The sequence below is a fragment of the Carassius gibelio genome, chromosome A1 (genome assembly GCF_023724105.1).
Source record: "Carassius gibelio isolate Cgi1373 ecotype wild population from Czech Republic chromosome A1, carGib1.2-hapl.c, whole genome shotgun sequence".
Taxonomy (NCBI): Eukaryota; Metazoa; Chordata; class Actinopteri; order Cypriniformes; family Cyprinidae; genus Carassius; species Carassius gibelio.
Window position 1 is genome coordinate 23,824,468 of NC_068371.1, and position 20,729 is coordinate 23,845,196.

The 20,729-nt window shown below is 38.8% G+C and overlaps 1 protein-coding gene across 2 annotated transcripts; it reads right to left on the reverse strand.

The window, feature by feature from the left end:
- Positions 1–2,808: 2,808 nt before the first annotated feature.
- On the reverse strand, positions 2,809–20,315 carry LOC128016238 (uncharacterized). Of its 2 annotated transcripts, none has more exons than XM_052600738.1 (10): positions 20,171–20,315; positions 19,660–19,875; positions 19,354–19,464; positions 18,964–19,005; positions 18,745–18,827; positions 18,485–18,575; positions 18,082–18,171; positions 15,712–15,906; positions 15,117–15,203; positions 2,809–4,056 (listed from the first exon to the last, which is right to left on the reverse strand). In XM_052600738.1, the coding sequence occupies exons 1-9, from the start codon at positions 20,199–20,201 to the stop codon at positions 15,145–15,147; spliced, it is 918 nt and encodes a 305-aa protein (XP_052456698.1). In that variant the 5' UTR covers positions 20,202–20,315; the 3' UTR covers positions 2,809–4,056; positions 15,117–15,144. The 2 variants fall into 2 exon arrangements, with proteins under 2 accessions (XP_052456698.1, XP_052456708.1); XM_052600748.1 differs by having other exon boundaries at positions 4,025–7,325.
- Between the last annotated feature and the right edge of the window lie 414 nt (positions 20,316–20,729).

The window sequence follows — 20,729 nt, forward strand, 5'->3', positions numbered from 1 at the left end:
GTGTGTGTGTGTGTGTGTATGTGTGTATGTGTGTGATTACTAATATTCTAAAAGTTTCCCTTGAAATTAATATAATTAGCATTTCCCTCTGGCACATTGGTGGATAGAAGTTTTCTAGCAAAGCTTGAATTTATGAGTTGAAATTTACTGTGATCCAGACCTTTCAGCAGATTGTGAACCAGAAAACATAAAGGCCGTAAATCTTCATGGCGAGTAAATATACACCGGATTTAACAATGCAAATTGTGGAACTAGCGATGCACTGATTAATTGTTTGATGCCTTTAATAGCATGAACCAAAATAAAGTGCACTCTGTTTATTCGGATACATGATTCTGACAAAACTATGCCACTCTTAGCAACGCTTGTGAAAAACTCCTGTTAGCATTCACTGAATACCCAGCATGCCAGGTGTGCTAGATGAGTTAGTTTCTATTTTGTAACTTTGCTAAAATAACTTTTGGTGCACTTATAAACGATGCACATTCAAGCACCTTAAGTTTACACTTAGTGTAGTACTGATTGACCGGTGGGACTCAGTCTGCACAGTGCTATAAATTTACACTTTGTCAGATTAAGTTAAATGTAAGTAAAGTAGTTCTGATCCTACCAGTCAGTTTTCTGACAAAAAAATTAATAATAAGTAATAGTAATAATTTTACTGATCTAGGACTGCAAAACAACACTTTCTGAAAAGTAATTTACAAAAAATGTTTTGACTACATAAAACATAATTAGTTTAGAAACAAGGTCATACAATATTAATCATTATTGACAGTACCATTCGCATGTCTAGTATTGTTATCTTAGCTGAAGATCTCCCAGCCTTAAATATGACATTTAGTCATGTTAACATATGGCTGTATCCAGCTGTACACAGCAGTTGAGTCCATGCATCACTGTCTCAGGATACATAGATTACAGACGAATCCCGCTGCCAGCACTCAACCTTTCACCTCTTCAGCCATAGTACAAGTCAAGCATGCTACTATGTACTATGTCAATACAGTCAAGGCTGGGCTCTACATGTCCCCCATAAAGTGAAAATATTGTCAACAAGTATGTTAACAGCCAGCTAGTCAATCATCACATATAAATTCTGTTACTTTAATGCAAAGCAGGCAGACTTTAGTACCATTAGGACATGTTTTATTACTGGGTTCCTAAGGGATGTCAGGATGTTCTGTGCTATACGTTTATTGTTATAATATTGGTTTATACAGAAAAAAGACAGCTTAATAAAAATTAGAAATGGATGTTTCTGATGAATTCTGTACATACTTTGAATGGATTAGTTCAGTGGACCAAGCCCTCAGTGTCGTTGTAGTTTTGTTATTCAGCTTTGCCAAAACTTTCTCTGCCTCAGAATAACCCTTTCCCAGAAAAGATGCCAGTGTTTTCACATTGCTTTCGCACACTGCAGCATCCCAATCATCCACTGCTGTAAATATACACACTGTATAAATAGAGGATCCTAGGATAATTTACCCCACTGGATCCAGCTGAGGGTCCTCTTGCACTGCTGTCACGTCAGCATTCTTGCGATACCTTTCCTTCATCTCTCCTCCCTTTCTCCCAATCACACACCCGAATTCTGAGTATTGGTCACCATACTTGGCTGAATGTCATGTCACTTTCACTTTTTTTTTCACTTTCAAATGATTTCAGTTATTTCAGGGTGTGATAAATCGATTCGGTTTAAACTAAGCCTGGTGCGAATGGTCTGATAGTGCTGTTCATTTGAGTAAGTGTGAATGCTGCCATCTGAACCCTGGTGGGTACTAAACAAGCAGACCTTATGATTGTACCATTCGCAGAACCATGATTTTAGCAGTAAAATAGTCTAGCAACTTAAAAGCTTCATAATTTTTTTTACTAGCATGGAAATAACTGCACTGTTTTTGAAGCAGATAAACTTAAAGTTTTGCTATTGTCTCTCTCTGCATTAATAACTGCATTAATCTATCAGCTTAGATGAGTTGATATGTACCTATCCCATCTTAGTGTGTGCACTTAATCACTGTAGCGTGCGGCGTCACTATGTTAGTGTTTAGCTTAGCACCATGAATTAATTAGGATCCAAACAGGGATGAATTTAGAAGCCACCAAACACTTCCATGTTTTCCCTATTTAAAGATGGTTACAGGAGTAGTTACAAAAGTAAGTATGGTGACCAAATAAAACGTGGCGTTTTTCTAAGCGGAAAAAAAATTGTAACTATAATGTATGGCGGAAGAGAACTTCGCAGCACTTCGACCATGGCGCAGATATATCATCACTCCTGAAAACTTTTGCGTTTTTCTTTAATAGAATTCTTCACTTCCGTTTTTTTCTTCTTCTTCTTCTTTATTTATTTATTTTTACTGTGAAGGTCTCTGATGCTAGGCATTATCCACAAGGCAGCATAGATGCCCTCACTATACACCACTTACTATTTCCTCACATTCCTCTTCCTCTTGTTGTTATAAACATGTCAGTTCAGGGACTTCTGATGTTCAGGTGTTTGATTTTCGGAAGTAACAACTAATTCCTATCTTTTATCAGACAGCACAGATGGTTAAGGTATTTCAGTGAGCACTTGGAAGTTCACAAAAGGAGGCAATCTAAAGAAAATTGTACATAATTAAGAAATTCAAATGAATAACACTTTGTCAGAGACTTAACACATTTTAGATTAGTAAAAAAAAACACTATACATATATATATATATATATATATATATATATATATATATATATATATATATATATATATATATATATATATATATATATATACATAGTGGCAGCTCATAAATGCAGTCTAAACTTCTTTAAACCAGAAATAAAACTTTTATTGCAGGCTTGTTATGGATTCATCTAGTCTGGCATCTGCTTGGTTACATAAAGCAATTTCTAATACAGTTCTCAGTAAACTTGCTTTATTACAGACAGAACATGCACCTGACAAATTGATTTTGCAACTGTAGTTGCAGTAGTAATCAGTGTTAGATGGGCAGAAAAAACATGAACTTTTAATATTAGAAACTACAATTTGATATAGAAGTCTTCAACTAAAAGTATGTTTATTTAAAAACCAAGTCTGTTATTCCAGAAAGAGATTTATGTAAAATACAAGTAATAATAAATGATATTTATAATCAAGTTCAATTTTTATTGTTTTACTTGACAAAACTGATATAAGAAGGTAGAAGCACCTGATTATAAACCCATGTTGCACCCAACAATACAATAGACCGATATCTTTCGTCTGTAAAAATTAAAGTTTAAGAAAATAGATTAAAACAAATGAATAAAACTTTAACCCAAAACATAAAGTCCAATGGACATTTTCAACAGTGAAAGCATTACACAGAGATTAAAAGAATTACAAAAATATAAAATTTAGAAATCAAAAACGTAAAGTGATGAAAGTTGTATTATGCAAATGTCTAAGTTTTACAGTTAACAGTTATAGGCATTATAACATAAATATACATACAACAGAGGAACTGTGAGCTCTATAGCACTATAGATTTCCGTATACGTAACTTTACACATCTATTTTAATTAAAAATGTATTCAATGTACAACGTACAAATATCCTTTTTGCTATAAATGTCAACACTCATAATACACTTAAGATCTTTATATATTTTATATATTGATAAATATGCTCTATCGATCCGACTTCCAAGCATCCTTTAGCTTGGAAAATAAACAGGAATATCAGGGTCCAATAACACGGAAAAAGAGTACACATTGTTCATTTACATACAATCACCAACAATACAATGCTGGTTGAAAATGTACAAATTATTCTTTTAAGATTAGATTAGATTTTCATAAATTAGTATTAAAACATAATAGGTAATATTATTCTAAATGTAAAAGTACAAACTCCATTAAGTTTCTCCGTTAAGTTTATGTACAGTATATTTCATTTAACCCTTAAACAACACAAACCAATTAAAAATTTTAGTAAAACACACACAAAAAAAAAAAAAAAAAAAAACAGTTCAGTTCAGTTCAGCTTTTGCTTCCAGTTTAAAAAAATCCATCAGTCTTGTTCAGAGAGCTGTAAAACAGAGAGTTGATATTGTTTTTAATAGCAATTACATATTATTACAATTATATTTATATATATATAACAATTATACACATGTATATATATTAGGGCTGCACAATTAATCAAATTTCTAATCGCAATTACAATTATGGATGCCACAATTATGTAATCGTTCAAAGCGGCAATTAATCGTTCAAAGTCCACTTATGTTGTTCTGCATGCTTACGAAATGTTGTATATTTCACATCTGAGGCTTAATACTATAGAAAAGAACTGAAGAATTTCAGTTAGAGGGTTTACAACTTTATTTTCATATAAAAATACGGCATGCAGTTGCAACAAACAATGTTAAACATCACTCAATATAAATTGTGATAATAGCAATATAATAATATTATAATAATTTTGTCAATTGTGCAGGCTATATATATATATATATATATATATATATATATATAAATTATTATAATGAATTATTATAATTAAATATAATATGTTCACATTTATTTAATACATCGACATACATCATGGGACATTTATCTTGCTAATAAAAGAAAATAGGCTCCAAAATGATCATATTTACTTTACTTTTTTCCCATGAGCTGTAAAGCCAGCTCATAACCTCCTATATGCATTTAGCCTTTGACATAACACCTCAAGCTAAAACATCAGAAGAAGAGCACTTGATGTGATTTGTGAAAAAGCATGGCATACTGATATACAGTAAATGCATGCTGCTGATATATAATATATTTGGATTATTTCATTTTTATTTATTTCGTTTACAGACATGCTCACATTCATGGAAAACTAATAAGCTTCATGTTTTGTGTAACCTGTAGGCTTGTTGACACAATGGCTTGCAATGACATCTGTATTGAATTTTGTGAATGGCCACTCATTTATCAACAGAAAAGCTGCTTGTTATCCACTTTAACACAACTGCTTTCTTTATAGGCTTGCTCAAAGGCATGAGTGGACTACACATCAGAACAGATTCATTAGGCTTAGCTGGGGTACATAGTAAATTGATCGTGAGATAACAATCTCCCAACCCCTCATTTCATAGAGAGAAGAAAGCAGCTAACTGGAAGACAAGACATTCCTTTAAAGATGTATCAAGACAAAACCAATGGACTAATCCAAGAGCTACAACCTGTTAAACTGAAGTGGAATCTCTAATTATATCAGAACTGTTAGGGCAGGTTTGTAGAGACAGTTTAAATTTATTTCTCAGTACCTTTTTGTCCCTTTCTATTCTAGATAACCAACTAAACTTGAAGTGCAACAGATAGGGTGTAAAGCAGTTGTTGCAGTTTCCTAATTGAGATAGACATATATAATTTGTAATTCATCTCTTCTGACAGGACAACAAGATCAACCACTTGTGAACATCAATCAAACACTTTTTCTCCAGTCACAAATATATCTTGTAACATGAATAATCATGAATTACTACTATTTCTCATAATTGGCGCTCACAATGTAACTTTGCATGTCACAGTGTGATTTAATATCATAAAGTCGCAACTTCAGTCTCATGCAATTGCCATTTTATTTCATTTTATTGAAACTTTATTTTTACTTTGAGTCACTGAGTTTGTTCTATTCTCAGTTAATACTGACAGCTGAACATAAATAACTAAGGAAGCTTCTGCAATTTACTGAATAAAAGGATATTTTAATAAATTATAAATAATAATAATAATTATTATGTGACATAAACTGTACTTCCAGCCACCTCTGTGCATCATGCCAAAGCTGGCTTGTGAAAACTTTCCTTTTACAAGCAGTTAAAAGAGTCTATGTTGTTAGAAAGATGTCCTGTCAATCCCACACTAAGGAATGTGGCAGATGTTTACAAATGTACAATTTATGACCATTTTGCTTATAAAGAAAAACAGTTTATTGTGCTTAGATGACCGCATATGTTGTCAGTTATGCTCACTGTGTCCCATGATTCCTGTTTAAAGGGAAAATTTCAAAATAAAACTTACATTGTTTTAGTGAATCATACCTTTAAGTGTATTAATGTCACCTCTGTGCAACAAACTGTATATATATATATATATATATATATATACATACATAGATGATGTATATATTTAATTGTTTAATAGTGATTATTTAACTTTAGGAATATTAAGAGTCCACATATGGAACTCAGATCCCATGAAATATTCCCTTCTGTGCACTTCTGACCATACTTTAATGGTGGTCAAACTTGTCTTTGTTGTTCAGAGCAGCTGGTGAGTGTTTATTGCGTTTTAAAGAATTGCAGTCTTGTTTTTGTTAGAAAATATATCTTTCCTACCTTGTAAACCTTGCCACAAAACTAGTAATAGCAACATAAACACACACACACACGCACACACGCACGCGCACACACACACACACACACACACACACACACACACACACACACACACACACACACACACACACCCATATATATACTGTATAGTGCATATATACTGTATATCAAATGAAATACAAGAATGAAAGAAAACCTAAGTTTTCTTATGAAGAAAGTTATACACAGAAGTTCCAAGATACTCACAGGATGTTTTGAAATATCTATGTATGTTTGCCATGAACTAATTAGCACCCCACTTAAATGACTTCACTGCTTGTGAAGTCACCCAAGAAGTGTGAGTAGCACAGGATGGATAAAAAAAGCCTAAGTGAAATGACAGCTTGAGAAGGACAAAATATAGATGAACTTTGAGTCTGACAGCCACTTACTTTGAGTCTGACAACAGCACAATAAGTATCCAGTAAGAGAGAACGTTATGCTTTTTTTTTCTTTTTGGCTTACATTTTTGTTAGGATTACAAACTGCCATCAACTAAATTAAAAAGATTAAAACAATGTCAGTGTAACTGATTAAAAAAATACACAAATACAGGTTGCATGGTCTTTGAACAGGTGGGCGTATGGGTATGGTCTCAACATAAAAAACCCTTTCATGATTTCTCACTGAGGGTGAATCAGAGAAGCTTAAGAAATATGAGAGGGAATAAAGTAGCTAAATATATAAACACACATTTCCAACAACCTAAACCCAAATTCCCCAAGTCTTATTGCTAAATGGCCTTTAATGTTCATCTCTGTAATGTTTACGATACCTGTTATTGAGTGTCTTTAATACAAGATACATCAGTTTCAACAGAAACAGATTTTGCACACCTTTAAAATAATAGGTTGCCCAAAAAATTAAGTCTGTTACCATTTACTGTTTTACCATTCATCATCCTCGATGTTCCAACTTATGTATTCTGAAGGACACAAAAAAAGATTTTAAAAAATTAACATCAAACCTCATTGGTTATTGTGTGTCATATGATTTGGCATCATGGCACAAGAACCAATGGGTGATGATATTGATGGGTCACCATTTGTTGGACCCAAATTACTTTTATTGTATGGATAAAAACATTCTTGAAATATCTTTCTTCCTCAGAAAACAGAAAATTGACACAAGGGTGTGCAAATTGGGTTAAAATATCCCTGATAAACTTAGTCTGAACATTGTTTGCAACATTCTCTTTGCAACACTGCTTTTTAATGACTGCCCAAATATGTTTTTTCACTTGCCACCAAATACAGTCATCAGTGTTTGTGTACATGTAAAAATTGACAAATATGTGATTAATCCTATAAATAAAACCGTAATGTATCAATGGAACCATGGAAACAAAGTACTTACAATTAACACCAACAAAGAGAACGTCCCTAGTTTACGAATGTAACCCTAGTTCCTCGAGGGAACGAGACGCTGCATTGAGCGCTTTTGGGGAACGCCTCTGGCAAGAACAACTCTGAATATCATGTGCAATCAGTCCAGTGGAAGAGCCTGACGTCACAGGCGGGGTGACGTAGCGACCAGGAAGCTATAAAGGGCACCTGCCACACAGCTGACTTCAGCTTCGAGTAGGGAAGCAAGCGCCGGCAGGGGTGTCGGGAGTATGGCTCTGCGACGCAGCGTCTCGTTCCCTCGAGGAACTAGGGTTACATTCGTAACCTAGGGACGTTCCTCTTCGGGAACTTGAGCTGCGTCGAGCGCTTTTGGGGAACGATGTGCCAACGCTGCCAGACTACCAAACCCCTGCCTAGTGTGTATTCGAAGAGCACAGCTAAGGCGAGAGGACAGAAGAGCCAGGAGTGGCTCGCATATCGAGATTGTGAAATCTGGCAAATGTAGAGGTTGTGGACCACCCCACAGCGTTTCAGATGTCCAAGAGGGACACACCTGCTAGAAAGGCCTAGAGGCAGCCATAGCCTGAGTAGAGTGAGCCTTGGCTTCCAAAGAAAGGGGAAGACCAGAGGACTCATAGGACTCGTTGATAGCCTCAACTATTCAATGACTAAGGGTCTGCTTAGAGGCAGGGGAACCCTTTTTAGGAGGACCGTAGCAAACAAATAACTGGTCAGGTTTTGGAGGAAACGTGTAACTAGGGGGTGTCTACCCACTGACTGACCATTGAAAGGGACTTGGTAAGCAGCTATGGTCGCCACGTACACCTTTAAGGTGGAGTGAGTTAACCACGCAGAGAGCCTAGCTTGGAGAAACTCCAGAACTGTACCAACTGGGCAGTTAACAGGGTCAAGCTGGCGGTCTCTGCACCATGAGGAGAAGGGTTTCAACCTCAGGGCGTACAGTTTCCTCATAGAGGGAGCTCTGGATTGGAGTCGGGGGGTCTCAACAACTTCGGTTGGGAGACCGGAAGCTATGAGCTGTGCCCCCTCAGGTGCTACACAGACAACTTCCACAACTCCGGGCGAGAGTGAATTATTTGCCCTGAGCCTGAGAGAGTAGATCTGTCCTGATCGGAATCTCCCATGGAGAGCCTTCGAGGAGAGAGATCAGATCTGCGAGCCATACTGGGCCTGGCCAGAACAGGGCTACTAATAGAAGACGGACCCTGTCCCGGCGTACTCTCGCCAGCCTCTGCCAGGTCTGTACCATGGCGTCCAGTCCCAGAGGAGCTGGATGAACTAGAGAGAAACAGAGGGGACATTGCAATATCTCTTGAGTCGCAAAGAGGTCCAAAAACTCTCCATATCTACTTCACCACCTTGGGGTGAAGCCCCCCGGGTCTCGGCCCCTGTCTCGACAGTATGTCTGCTCCCACAGTCAATCTCTCATGAATATACACCGCTCCGAATGAGAGGAGTTTGTCCTGGGACCACAGAAGGATCTGGTGTGCCAGCTTGTACAAGGGGCATGAATGCCTATCTCTCTGGTGACTGATATAAGAGATCGCCAATGTGTTGTCGGTGAGCACCAACACATGGTGACCTCTCAAGTCTGGGAGGAAATATTTCAATGCTTGATGCACAGCTAGCATCTTTAGACAACTGGTATGCCATGTCAGATGGCGACCGCTCCACAGACCGCGGGCAGGGTGGCCACTCATGACTGCACCCCAACCGGTGAGGGATGCGTCCGTCGCTAGCGTTACATGGCGACCAATAGCTCCCAACACCGGGCCCTGATTCAAGAACCAAGGTTTCTTTCACATATCTAAGGCACGAAGGCATCGCTGCGTGACCTTGATAGTTTGTAATGGATTCCCCCTCGGGGAAAATCTCTTGGTCTTGATCCACCACTGTAGGGGTCTTATGTGCAGGAGGACAAAAGGTATCCCATTGGACACAGCTGCCATAAGCCCTAACAGTCTCTGAAACTGCTTGACAGTGAGTGGCTGGCCTTCTCTGACTGTCTTGACTGAGGTAAGGATTGACTCGATCCGAGCAGGAGACAAATGTGCCTGCATTGTGGTCGAATCCCACACTACGCCTAGATAGGTGGTTCTCTGAACTGGAGAAAGTACACTCTTCTGGGTGTTCAGTCTCAGACCCGGCTCCCCCATATGTGCGAGAATGACATCTTGATGTCGTACCACCATTTGCTCTAATTGAGCTTAAATAGTTGATATAGTACAGAGTGCATATGCCCTGCATACGGAGGGATACCAGAGCCACATCTACACATTTCGTGAACGTGCACCATGTTGAGAGTGCAAGGCTGAAGGGAAGTACTCGATATTGGTAGGCTTTACCCCCGAAAGCGAACCTCAGAGACTTCCTGTGTTGTGGAAGGATGGATATTTGGAAGTATGCGTCTTTGAGATCTATTGCGACAAACCAGTCCTCGGATCTGATTTGAGCTACAACCTGTTGAACAGTGAGCATTTTGAACTTCAGTGACATAACTGAGAGGTTTAGATGACGTAAGTCTAAGATCGGACGCAACCCCCCATCCTTCTTTGGAACTATGGCTGTACCGGCTGTAAAACTCGGACTCCCTGTCTAGAGGAGGGACCACCTCGATGGCCACCTTCCTTAATAGGATATTCACTTCTTGTTCCATCACCAGAGCCTGCTGGGGGCTGACTACTGTCAGTGTAACCCCATTGAATGTCGGCGGTGGATGGCCGAACTGAATGCGATAGCCTCTTTCTACTGTGTACAGGACCCATTGAGATACATTTGGCAGTAGTTTTCACACTGCTAACTGATGTACTAAGGGAATCAGTCTCTCGAGACTGACCTCTGGTGTGAGAGGCCCCCGAAGGGGCAGCGAGCGTCTCAGCTCCTTTACGCTCACAGGCGCAAATAACTGAGAGCAGTGCTCGCTGGAAACTGGCAGGGTTGGCAGACGCACCTCCCGAGGGCACTGAGGTGAGAGGGGCACTGTATAATGAGGCGGACACTGCTCTACCCCAGTAGGGGGTGCCCTCTGTAGTCGTGACTGAAATGCGTCATGACTTCTTGGCCATGGACCTCCCAGCCTGACATCGGATTCGGATTAGGCTGAGAAGTCGCTGGCCTAGAACGTTGCTTCAGCCTCTGGTCCTGAAGCGGGGAACACGGGCGGCAACGCTCTGTTTGTACATGGAGGGGGCTGCTCCCGCCCAGCAGTCCCTCCAGTACATCTAACTTCACATGCTCAATAACTGTCATTATATTCCTCAGAATTTAATGCAATCAAACAATCCGACAAGTAAACACGGTCTGGATTGTGATACAATTCACATTGAATTGATATATTGAACTTCTTGAAGTTAGAAAACGGTCATTAGATTCCTCAGAATCTAATGAAATTCAGCAATCAGACAAGTAAACACAGTCTAGATTGAGATAAAGTACACATTGAAGTGCTGACTTCTCAAAGTCATTATATTCCTCAGATTTTGAAACAAAATAAAACAATCAGACAAGTAAACATGGTCTGGATTGTGATACAATACACATTGAAGTGATATATTAACTTCTCAATTATTACATTTCTTAAAATTTAATTAAATCAAAACAATCAGACAAGTAAACACGGTCTATATTGTGACAAAGTAAACATTGAAGTGATAGAACTAACTCCTCCTTATTAAATGGAGTTTTAACAACCAGACAAGTGGTCGGGTATGGAAAGTTCCCATCAAAACTGAAAATTATGTAATACAGGTGTTGCCTCGACAGCGCGCGAATAATTAGTCACACAAACAATATTAATCCCCTCGGAGATTAAATAGCTGCTCATATAATGTTAGGCATAACACTGTTTATTGAATATGCCTATGCAACTGTAATAATGAAATCTCCATACTCATCGGGAAGAAGGAGGCGGGAACCGGCGCACAATCAAAATGTAACTTTAATAACAAAAATAAACACAAAACAGCGCACCAGCCCCTCACGGACGACTGGTGCGCACAAAATAAAAAGCAAACATAAAATAATGTCCCAGGCCTGGTCCTCTCTCGTCCTTCACTATAGTCGCTCCAACTTTATATCCTTCCATCTCCTACGTGGGACTCAAGACTGGCGGTGGGGCGCAGGTGTAGCTCATCTCCAATCACTACACCTGGCCTCACTCCTCGTTCCCACGCCTCTTGGCCTCGCCCCACTTGCCACATACCCCCATCGCCCCTCGCAGGCCGGGGGGTACTCCCGAGACTGCGCTCTACCCCCCCCCCCCCTCTCTCTCTCCGGGGGGGACCACTCACGGGGACCTGGGGGTAGGACAGACGAGGCGAGAGAAAAGGAGATGGAAGGAGGAGCGACAGAGACGAGAGAGGGGAGAGAGAAAAAAAAAATTCCGGTTCCCAGACGCACTGCTGCTCGGCCCTCAACCAGCTGGGTGATTTCCTCCACTGTGTCTGGCGGTGGCACTGGACTGCCCTCGGCGGACGGCATGACACTCCTCCGCCGCCCGGTGGACAGCGACGGCTCCTCCGGTTTTGGGCAGCCGGCAGGAGTCCCCCGTTCCCTGCTCCTCCCCGTTTCAGGGGATGGCAGCAGGCCCCCGGCCCCCTTGCGAATGGCTCCGACTCCTCCGCTCCCTCACGGACGGCAACCACCCCTCCAAATCACGGTCGGCCGGCAGCGATCTCGCCCCTCCCCCGGCAACTCGCTCCAGTCCACCGCCTCGAGCGTCCTTGGCGGCATACTTCATCGTCAGCTCGATGGCACCGCAGATTCACCACAGCGGCGAGGGATCTTCAGCAGCGCTTCCCTCCTTCTCCCGGGCTTCGGCACCACTGTAATAATGAAATCTCCATACTTATCGGGAAGAAGGAGGCGGGAACTGGCGCACAATCAAAATTAAACTTTAATAACAAAAATAAACACAAAACAGCGCACCAGCCCCTCACGGACGACTGGTGCGCACAAAATAAAAAGCAAACATAAAATAATGTCCCAGGCCTGGTCCTTTCTCGTCCTTCACTATAGTCGCTCCAGTTTTATATCCTTCCATCTCCTACGTGGGACTCGAGACCGGTGGTGGGGCGCAGGTGTAGCTCATCTCCAATCACTACACCTGGCCTCACTCCTCGTTCCCACGCCTCTCGGCCCCGCCCCACTCGCCACAGCAACTTTATGTTTGTGCAACTAAAAGCTCGCCGACGCCCTCCGTATCAATCTCCTTGGAGAAAGAAAGGCGGAGCGTCAAGCCCGGTGCTCGGGGGGGAAGAACCGAAGAGAACCTCTCCCTCGAGAGCCGACTCAGCATGCTTCGATCCCAGGCAAACCACGCATAGACTCTTTGTATCCCCACCCATGATGTACGTGGGCAGGGAGGAACAAACAATCCATAGCGCGATCTGGAATCGCGCTTCAAATGTCGTGTCTTTGCTTTGCTCTTAGGCATTATGTTGTTTATTGGGACAGACAACAATAAATAAGACTCACAAGACAGACTTTAGACATGCACACGCAGCTGTGTGGCAGGGGCCTTCATAGCTTCCTGGTCGTTACATCACCCCGCCCGTAACATCATGCTCTTCCATTGGACTGATTGCACACGATATTCAGAGTTGTTCTTGCCAGAGGCGTTCCCCAAAAGCGCTCGACGTAGCTCGAGTTCCTGAAGAGGAACCAAACTCTATACCAGTGACCTTTTATGCATCTTAACACAATTACCTCACCAGCTCTTTCTGGTATGGTGAAATGTTTCCATTTATGTTGCAATGGCTGAGTAAAGGTTGCCTACAACTTTACAATCAGAAAAATACACGAATTACAAATTCGTACGAATAAGCCACCTCGTAAAATACATACGAATGGGTCATGAGATAGCATTGAGCGAGACCAACCACTGTTTATTGTATAAAATATTGCTGACTAATTAGTTTTGGTTTCTTTCTTTTGAGTAGACTAAGCACCATAAAAATTTCTTACGCATTTATGAGAGCCCTATCCAAACCTGGAAACAGATCCTACAATGACCGGAGAGCACATGAAAGCTTACCCTTATTGGAAAATAATACCCTATATAATGTTCCCTGGGGCTCTAGCTAATTATACTGCTTTATGAGCAGTCATGGTCATTAGTTGTTTTCTATGGGGGTGGAATGACCTCTTTCAAGTTCATGTCTTCAACCTGTTCATTAGATCCAAACCAGCTGGAATGAATGAGAGGTTTTCTCTCTGTGTCCTCCCTTTGGTTCTTTAACTGTTTATTTGTTTGTTTGTTTTTCAATGACTGGACTATTTTCTCCTGATTACAGTTTGTCTGCATGTAGCCTTACTGTATAAATATTATATGTATAAATATATGTATAAAAAAAGTTTATTCCATACTTTAATAAATGTTGTACTTTTTTTTACTTTATATTTATCAAAGAATGAAAGAAAAAAAAATTATCAAGCTTTGACAAAAATGTTAATCTTCATTATTTGTTTCAATATCAAAATAATTCACTAATATTATTGTTTTTTACTGTATCAAATAAATTGCAGCCTCGGTGAAAAAAAATAAAATAAACTGTGTGTACATACAGTAAATGTTTTTTCTTTCATATATATGGAAATAATTCCATAAAGAGAAAAAGTATGCTATATGCAGCAGGGTATCTGTATTCAAATCTGTAATAATAACCTATACAAGTGGGTACAAAAGGTTTGAGACCACTAAGTAAATTGGTCCTAGTTTTTAACCAATTGTACTAAAATTGGGTGAAAGTACATTTTTAGATTGTCTCAGTATTTAGCCTATGATATTTATTCTGTTTATTTCTTTTTATTTTTGCTGACAGTGTTAAATTTCTGAAAGCAGACTATATACATGTGGTTTGACTACTGTAATAGAAAGCACTATGGAGCATTCCATTGTCTATACTGTGGGGCATCATGTACCGAAATGCTGATGAAGGTCTCTCATCAGCTGTTAACAGAGAAACACATTTCTCTTGGAGTTGCAAACAGAAATAAAGTCTTAACCTGCTGGGGCACACATGTGCAGAAAACACCCTGACAGAGAGAATTTAAAACTGGTATCTCTCTCAAGTGGCTGATGACATGAGACCCAGAGCGGCATCTGTGGAAATGAGATGGAATGCCCTCTACCACATATCCACATGATTAAAAAAGTGAAAATAGATTGGACTGATCAATATGAATCGTGATATAAATGTGTGATTTATGCCCTTCTGCTCTTTTAGTTACATCAAAGTATAACATTTTTTTTTTTCCTCCCCCAGAAGCATTTCTTTTGCTTGAGTACATCTCTAATGGAACACAGCACTGTGTATATGTATCTGCATGGACCGCTGGAAAACACTTACCATTGTAAAATGTTGGGAAGAGGCTGATTTATTTTAGAGGTAAAGTATCAATAGAGATTTCAGTGAATTCATGCCCATTGCCGTTGACTGAAACAAAAGGAAAGAGTGGTGAACAGAGAGAGATAGTATTAGTATAACCTCAATATTAATCTCAGTGCTTACAACTAGATTCACACGAGATGTCTGCATCAACATTTGACGGATGGTGTGTCTGAAGCTTGGCATGGGGCCAATCATCAAAGTTACAATAGCCAATTACATTGGACCACAATTGGCTAGCGCCTGAGCTTGGGTATTTGCATAAGGTGATTTGATTGGCTGATGTCTCCCTTTAAGCTTGAAAAGTTTAGTCATTTTCAACTTATACTGTGAGCAACACCAGTGACGCAAAGCCAACTGACCTACAATTCAGTTCGCCAATGCATGATGTCACCCATTCAAAGTAAAGGAGAAGCATTAACGCAGATGCCCCATGTGAATGTACCGTTACAGTATATTAAAGTACTACTGTGTTTAATAATATGTTATGATTATGGTCTCTTATGGTCTACAAACCATAAAAAGTCTAACTGACATTAGAAATGTTGTCTCTAACCTTCAGCTCCTGTATTGTTGCTTTTGTTTTCATTTAGGACATCATCTAGGGATTCCATTGAGGTTTTGGTGGAGGTCGTCAGTTCTCCATCAGTCAGATCCACTATGGCCAGCCCATCCATTTTATCCTTTGTGTTCACTGTGGCCTGAGTGCTGGATAAATTCTGTTGGTTTTCTTGTTTAACATCAGCTGATTCTGTAGGGAATACAGTATTTGTTTTTGCCTGTGGTTATTATAATGGTTCTCAATATCTAAAAGTATGATGTTACTCAAAGAAATAGAATGTAGTAACAATCATAGTACATCATATTTACATTATGTAAAATACTTTTTATTTATTTTTTTGCACAAGCTCACAAAATATTCCATCATTGTAAAGAATTAAGTCACATTCAAAATAAGTTCCTGTTTCTATTCACACCAAAATATAAATTGTGCCAGCAGAATCCAGTTGAACACCAGCTCGCTGAAAAGCCTTCTTTCTACCTTTTTAATGGGTAAATGCAAGTTTACAAAAAAAAAAAAAAAAAAAAAAATTGCCTCAAGATTTGTACTAGCCCTATGGGAAAGCTAGCTTGATTAAAGCTAAAGTGACAAAATGTAGTGACACATCGATAGCAAAGGTAAATTACTTCCTGGGATAAATATTAAAAACATGCAGATTTAAGTATGTAAAAGCTGATAGAGCACTGAAAATATTGTTTCTGAATAATTTGTTCATAACATCAAAAATATCGGCTTTTTTATGTTGGATATTTTGTATGGGATATTGTCTGCTGGTATGAAAAGTTCAATGTAAATCATAATAATAAATATCATTTTTGACAGTGTTTGATATTTTTAATTTTTAAATTAAATACATTAAATATACATATACATATGTGTATATACATTACATGCTTGGAATTACATTTTACACAAGGTGGTATTAAAAAGGTCTTAAAAGGTGTTAAGTTGAACTTGTTCATATCTGTAGACACTTTTCCCAACTGTTACTCTTACTACTCTAAAAACACAACTGCACACAAAACACCTGGGTGTCTGGCCGCAGTGGTCTCAAACCTGAAGATATCTTGTGGTTTTTATCATCTTCTGTGCAGTAAATCTTAAAAAAAAAAAAAAAATAGCAGTGGGAGAAACCGAATGAACAGGTGTAGAAGTAGGGTTGTGACTGGAAAGTCAGCACTTACAGGATAAAGTGGCATCGTTAAACCATTATTGACTATATCATTGCTCACATTTTGAGTAAATCATTGTTACTTACACTCTCCAACCATGTGGTTGATTTAGACCTGGAGGCAGTTGCAGTAATAAAGCCACTAAAGCCAGGAAATGGGTTGAGACCCATTATTTTCTTAAAACTGGAGCTTGTCAATGACAGATTTTGGTGGGTAAAAGAACCATCCTGTGATTATAGGGAGCTTGAAAACAAACTGGGACCATCTGTCCTGGAGTACCCCCAACACTGCACGTTTTCTTTGTCTAACCCATGTGATAATGAGCTGATGTGTTGAATCAGATGTGTTTAATTAGGGAGACAAAGAAAACGTGCAGTGTTGGGGGTACTCCAGGACAGGTTTGGGAACCACTGTGCTAGGGCATTGCACCTCTTGCTGTAGGCAGACAACTCCACTACACACTTTTAGTCATGTTTGTTACTTTTACTTTGTCATCTTGCCTATCATTTTATAAGGTATTCACGGCCTAATCCATAAACACAAGCACGTTTGATGCTGTACTTGGCAATATCAAATGAATGTTTTTGTTGATAAATTTTTCAAAAAATCCCAGTGTCTCGGTTCAGTTTGAGCCCCTTTAAGTGATCTGTGATTGAGTAAGTAATCTTTTTTTTTGTACTGCTGAAAAATGACAGTGTCGTAATTAAGGGAACTTCTAAAGTTCCTCAAAGTGGTAGACTGTATAGGACAATAGGGTAATATCCTGTTGCAAAAGAGTGAAACACATACTGTAAGCTGTCATTATTTCCAGTCACCTTCACTCTTCAGTTCTCAATAGTGCTGGGGTTCTTGATATCCCAGATAAATGAAAAGCTCTATGAGCCCCCATCCCATCAATGTTCTCTTATAAAAATTGATAAAAATTAATTTAATTTAACAACTACCCTTATTCACTTTTGTACTGTTTGGCGCAGCTCTCTTGCGCTCTCTCTCTCTCTCTCTCTCTCTCTCCTCTCTCTGTCACACACACACACACACACACACACCCACACACCGACAGTTGTTTCATCTGGTTGGTTCTTATTCTCCTTAGTTCTTTATATAGGTCTTCACACATTTATGAAAAAATCATTTCTCAAGATTAAATGATTGCCATAGAGTATCTGACAGAAATCAGCTGCTTGTGGCATACCTTTTCCTCCCTCGGGTTTTTCAGCTTCCTTCACAGGCGCAGGGTCTTGAAGCGGCACGGTGGACTCGACAGGAGTGAATGTTTGAATATCTTTGGGAACAGTTTAGAACACAGGGTCAGTGTAAATAGAGAAATCCCGGTTGCACTTTATTTTACAGTACGTGTGTACTAACATGTACTTATAGTGTACTTACGGTTTATTTATCTAAGAAAGTTCTGGTAACACAAGGTAACTACATGGGGTAGGGTTAGGTTTAGGGGTAGGTTTAGGGTTAGTACCTAGTTATTACATAGTTATTGTAATTACTATAATAAGTACATAGTATGTACATGAGGAACAGGACTGTAAAATAAAGTGCTACCGAAATCCCTGTGGTGATACAAAGTTAAGAATGGCAGGTACCTTTGACTGATGTGGTGTCTATCACATCTATATCCACTGTGCTGAGTGGGATCTGAGCATCTTGTTTGGGATGTAAGTCCACAGCGTACTTCTGCATTAAACATGATCAGTATGTAGTATGTATATATATATAAATATAATATATAAATATATATTATAAAATATAAAATGCACAAGGACCCATATATCAATGCTATTCATTTTATTACCGGTTGTATAAATATTCTCCACTTAGTAATAATTTAATTTAAATATCTTACCCTGGAGTTCTTTTGAAGGCAACAATAAACTACTATCCCCGAGAGGCACAAAACAACAACAATCAGGATAATTATGTAAAGTGCTGAGAGTACAAAAAAGAAAACAAACAAAAACAAGATTAAATTAAGAACATATGTATTGTGTCTGTCTATTCAAAATAAACAAGGAAACTTAAAAATATGAAAAGACACAGACAATAAAGAAAAATAGCCACTGACCTGATCCATTGTTTGTGGCGCGAGGTTTTTTTGCTGGAGTTGCTTTAAAAAGAATACATTATGCATAGATATAAATGCATTGCACAAAGAAAATAAGTACATTTTTGGGTGAATAGCAAATTTAGGATTTAATATACTGATTTTTGTTTGTTTGTTTTTAACACAAATTGCTTTTAGTGGTTAATACAAATATTTTGGCAGAGGATGACAGTTTTAAGAGAGTGCTAGAGAACATACTTCCTTCCTGTGTGAGAATGACTCAGTATGATTCAAATAAAAGGTTAAAACAGAATTCGCACATTGCTCTTTTGTGCCAAATCAAATGAGATATTTTTATGATGAACGGCACAATCAGTGATCATAATGCTTGCATAGTATTGTCTGGCTTACTGGTTGTTCTGCTTGTTGTGCCTTTGATCATAGTTTTTGTGCTGGATTGCGGTTTGTCTGTGGTGTAATTGTTGGTCTGCGGATGTTCTGGGGGCGGAGGCGTAGGTGAATCTGTTGCCCAAAAGGGGGAAAAAAGAACCAAAACTTTCGTTAGAAGTTCCCATTTGTGTATCAGTACTGAAGCAAGCAGCATAGCACATAAACTAGCTTACAGTTTTTCTTCCATTTGTACTATTTTGCTGCATAAAAAAAAAAAAAGTTTGGACACTTGAATGATGGCTTGATCAAGCAAAATGAAAAAGCTACCTGATTGTCCATCTGATGTAGTATTCCCATCTGTCATGTTTGACAAGGCGACAGTGGAGTTCGGAGTGGTAATGTTGTCTGGAAAGTCATTTGATGTTTTATAGAATAGGGTGGTGGTGTCAACAGCCATTGAAACTGGAGCAGTGGTGATTTCTGTGCTGCTTATCATTGATGTTGTTGTTGCCTCATTTTCAACAGCGAAGACAAATAAGGCACCTGTATTGTAGCAGATAAAGGTTTGGTCAGGTCATGAGGAACCGTTATTACAATCTTAAAATTATTATATCTATCAATTTCAAGAACATCTACAGTAATGTTTGAATGGCCAATAGAAACCATAACGTACAGCAGGAAATAGGGCGATTCGTTAGTTGACTATTTAAATCTGATTTAATTCTGCTCCTTTTCTTGTTTTCAATTAGCTATTCGTGCAAACTTAAGCAGTTTCTCAAATAATAAATAAATAAATAAACAGCAGCAACAACAACAAAAAATGTATATTTAAACATACCAATGAGGAGATGGATTGATGCGCAGCACATCTTTAGAGAGGATATAGTCTAGTCGAATGTGTGGTACTTCCTCAGGACAGCAAGTGCTCAGTCTGAAACCACATAACTTCCACTTCTATGAACAGCACAGGATGCAGCAGACAGACAAAAAAGCCACAAAAGGAACTTGTGAACTTTTGTAAAGCCCCTTGTATTGCATTTGCATTATTCAAATAATTAAAGTAAACAGGCTGTGTGTGTACAGATGTATAGATGTATAGGAACATTTGTGGTGCATTGCGGTTAAGTGACTGTATTTATAATTTACAGTCACAATAGATATGTTGCTTCTTCTTAATTTTAACAGCAGTTTTTTATAATTTCTATAGACCTCTCAGAAAAAAAAAAGATACAAAACTGTCAGTGGGTTGGTAACTTTTCAAAATGTACAACTTTGTACTTTATTTACCCCTTAAAGGTGCATATTAGTACCTCAAACATACATTACAGTACCCAAATGATAGCATTGCGTTCAAAATTATTAGCCCCTGTGGTAAATATGAGCAAATGATCTGCATT

Coding starts and splice junctions, on each gene's coding strand:
- LOC128016238 (XM_052600738.1), bottom strand. CDS start 20,201: ATGTGCTGCGCATCAATCCATCTCCTCATTG. Junction 18,172..18,484: donor AGACACCACATCAGTCAAAG/GTACCTGCCATT, acceptor CTGTTCCCAAAG/ATATTCAAACATTCACTCCT. Junction 15,204..15,711: donor CAACAATACAGGAGCTGAAG/GTTAGAGACAAC, acceptor CTTTTGTTTCAG/TCAACGGCAATGGGCATGAA.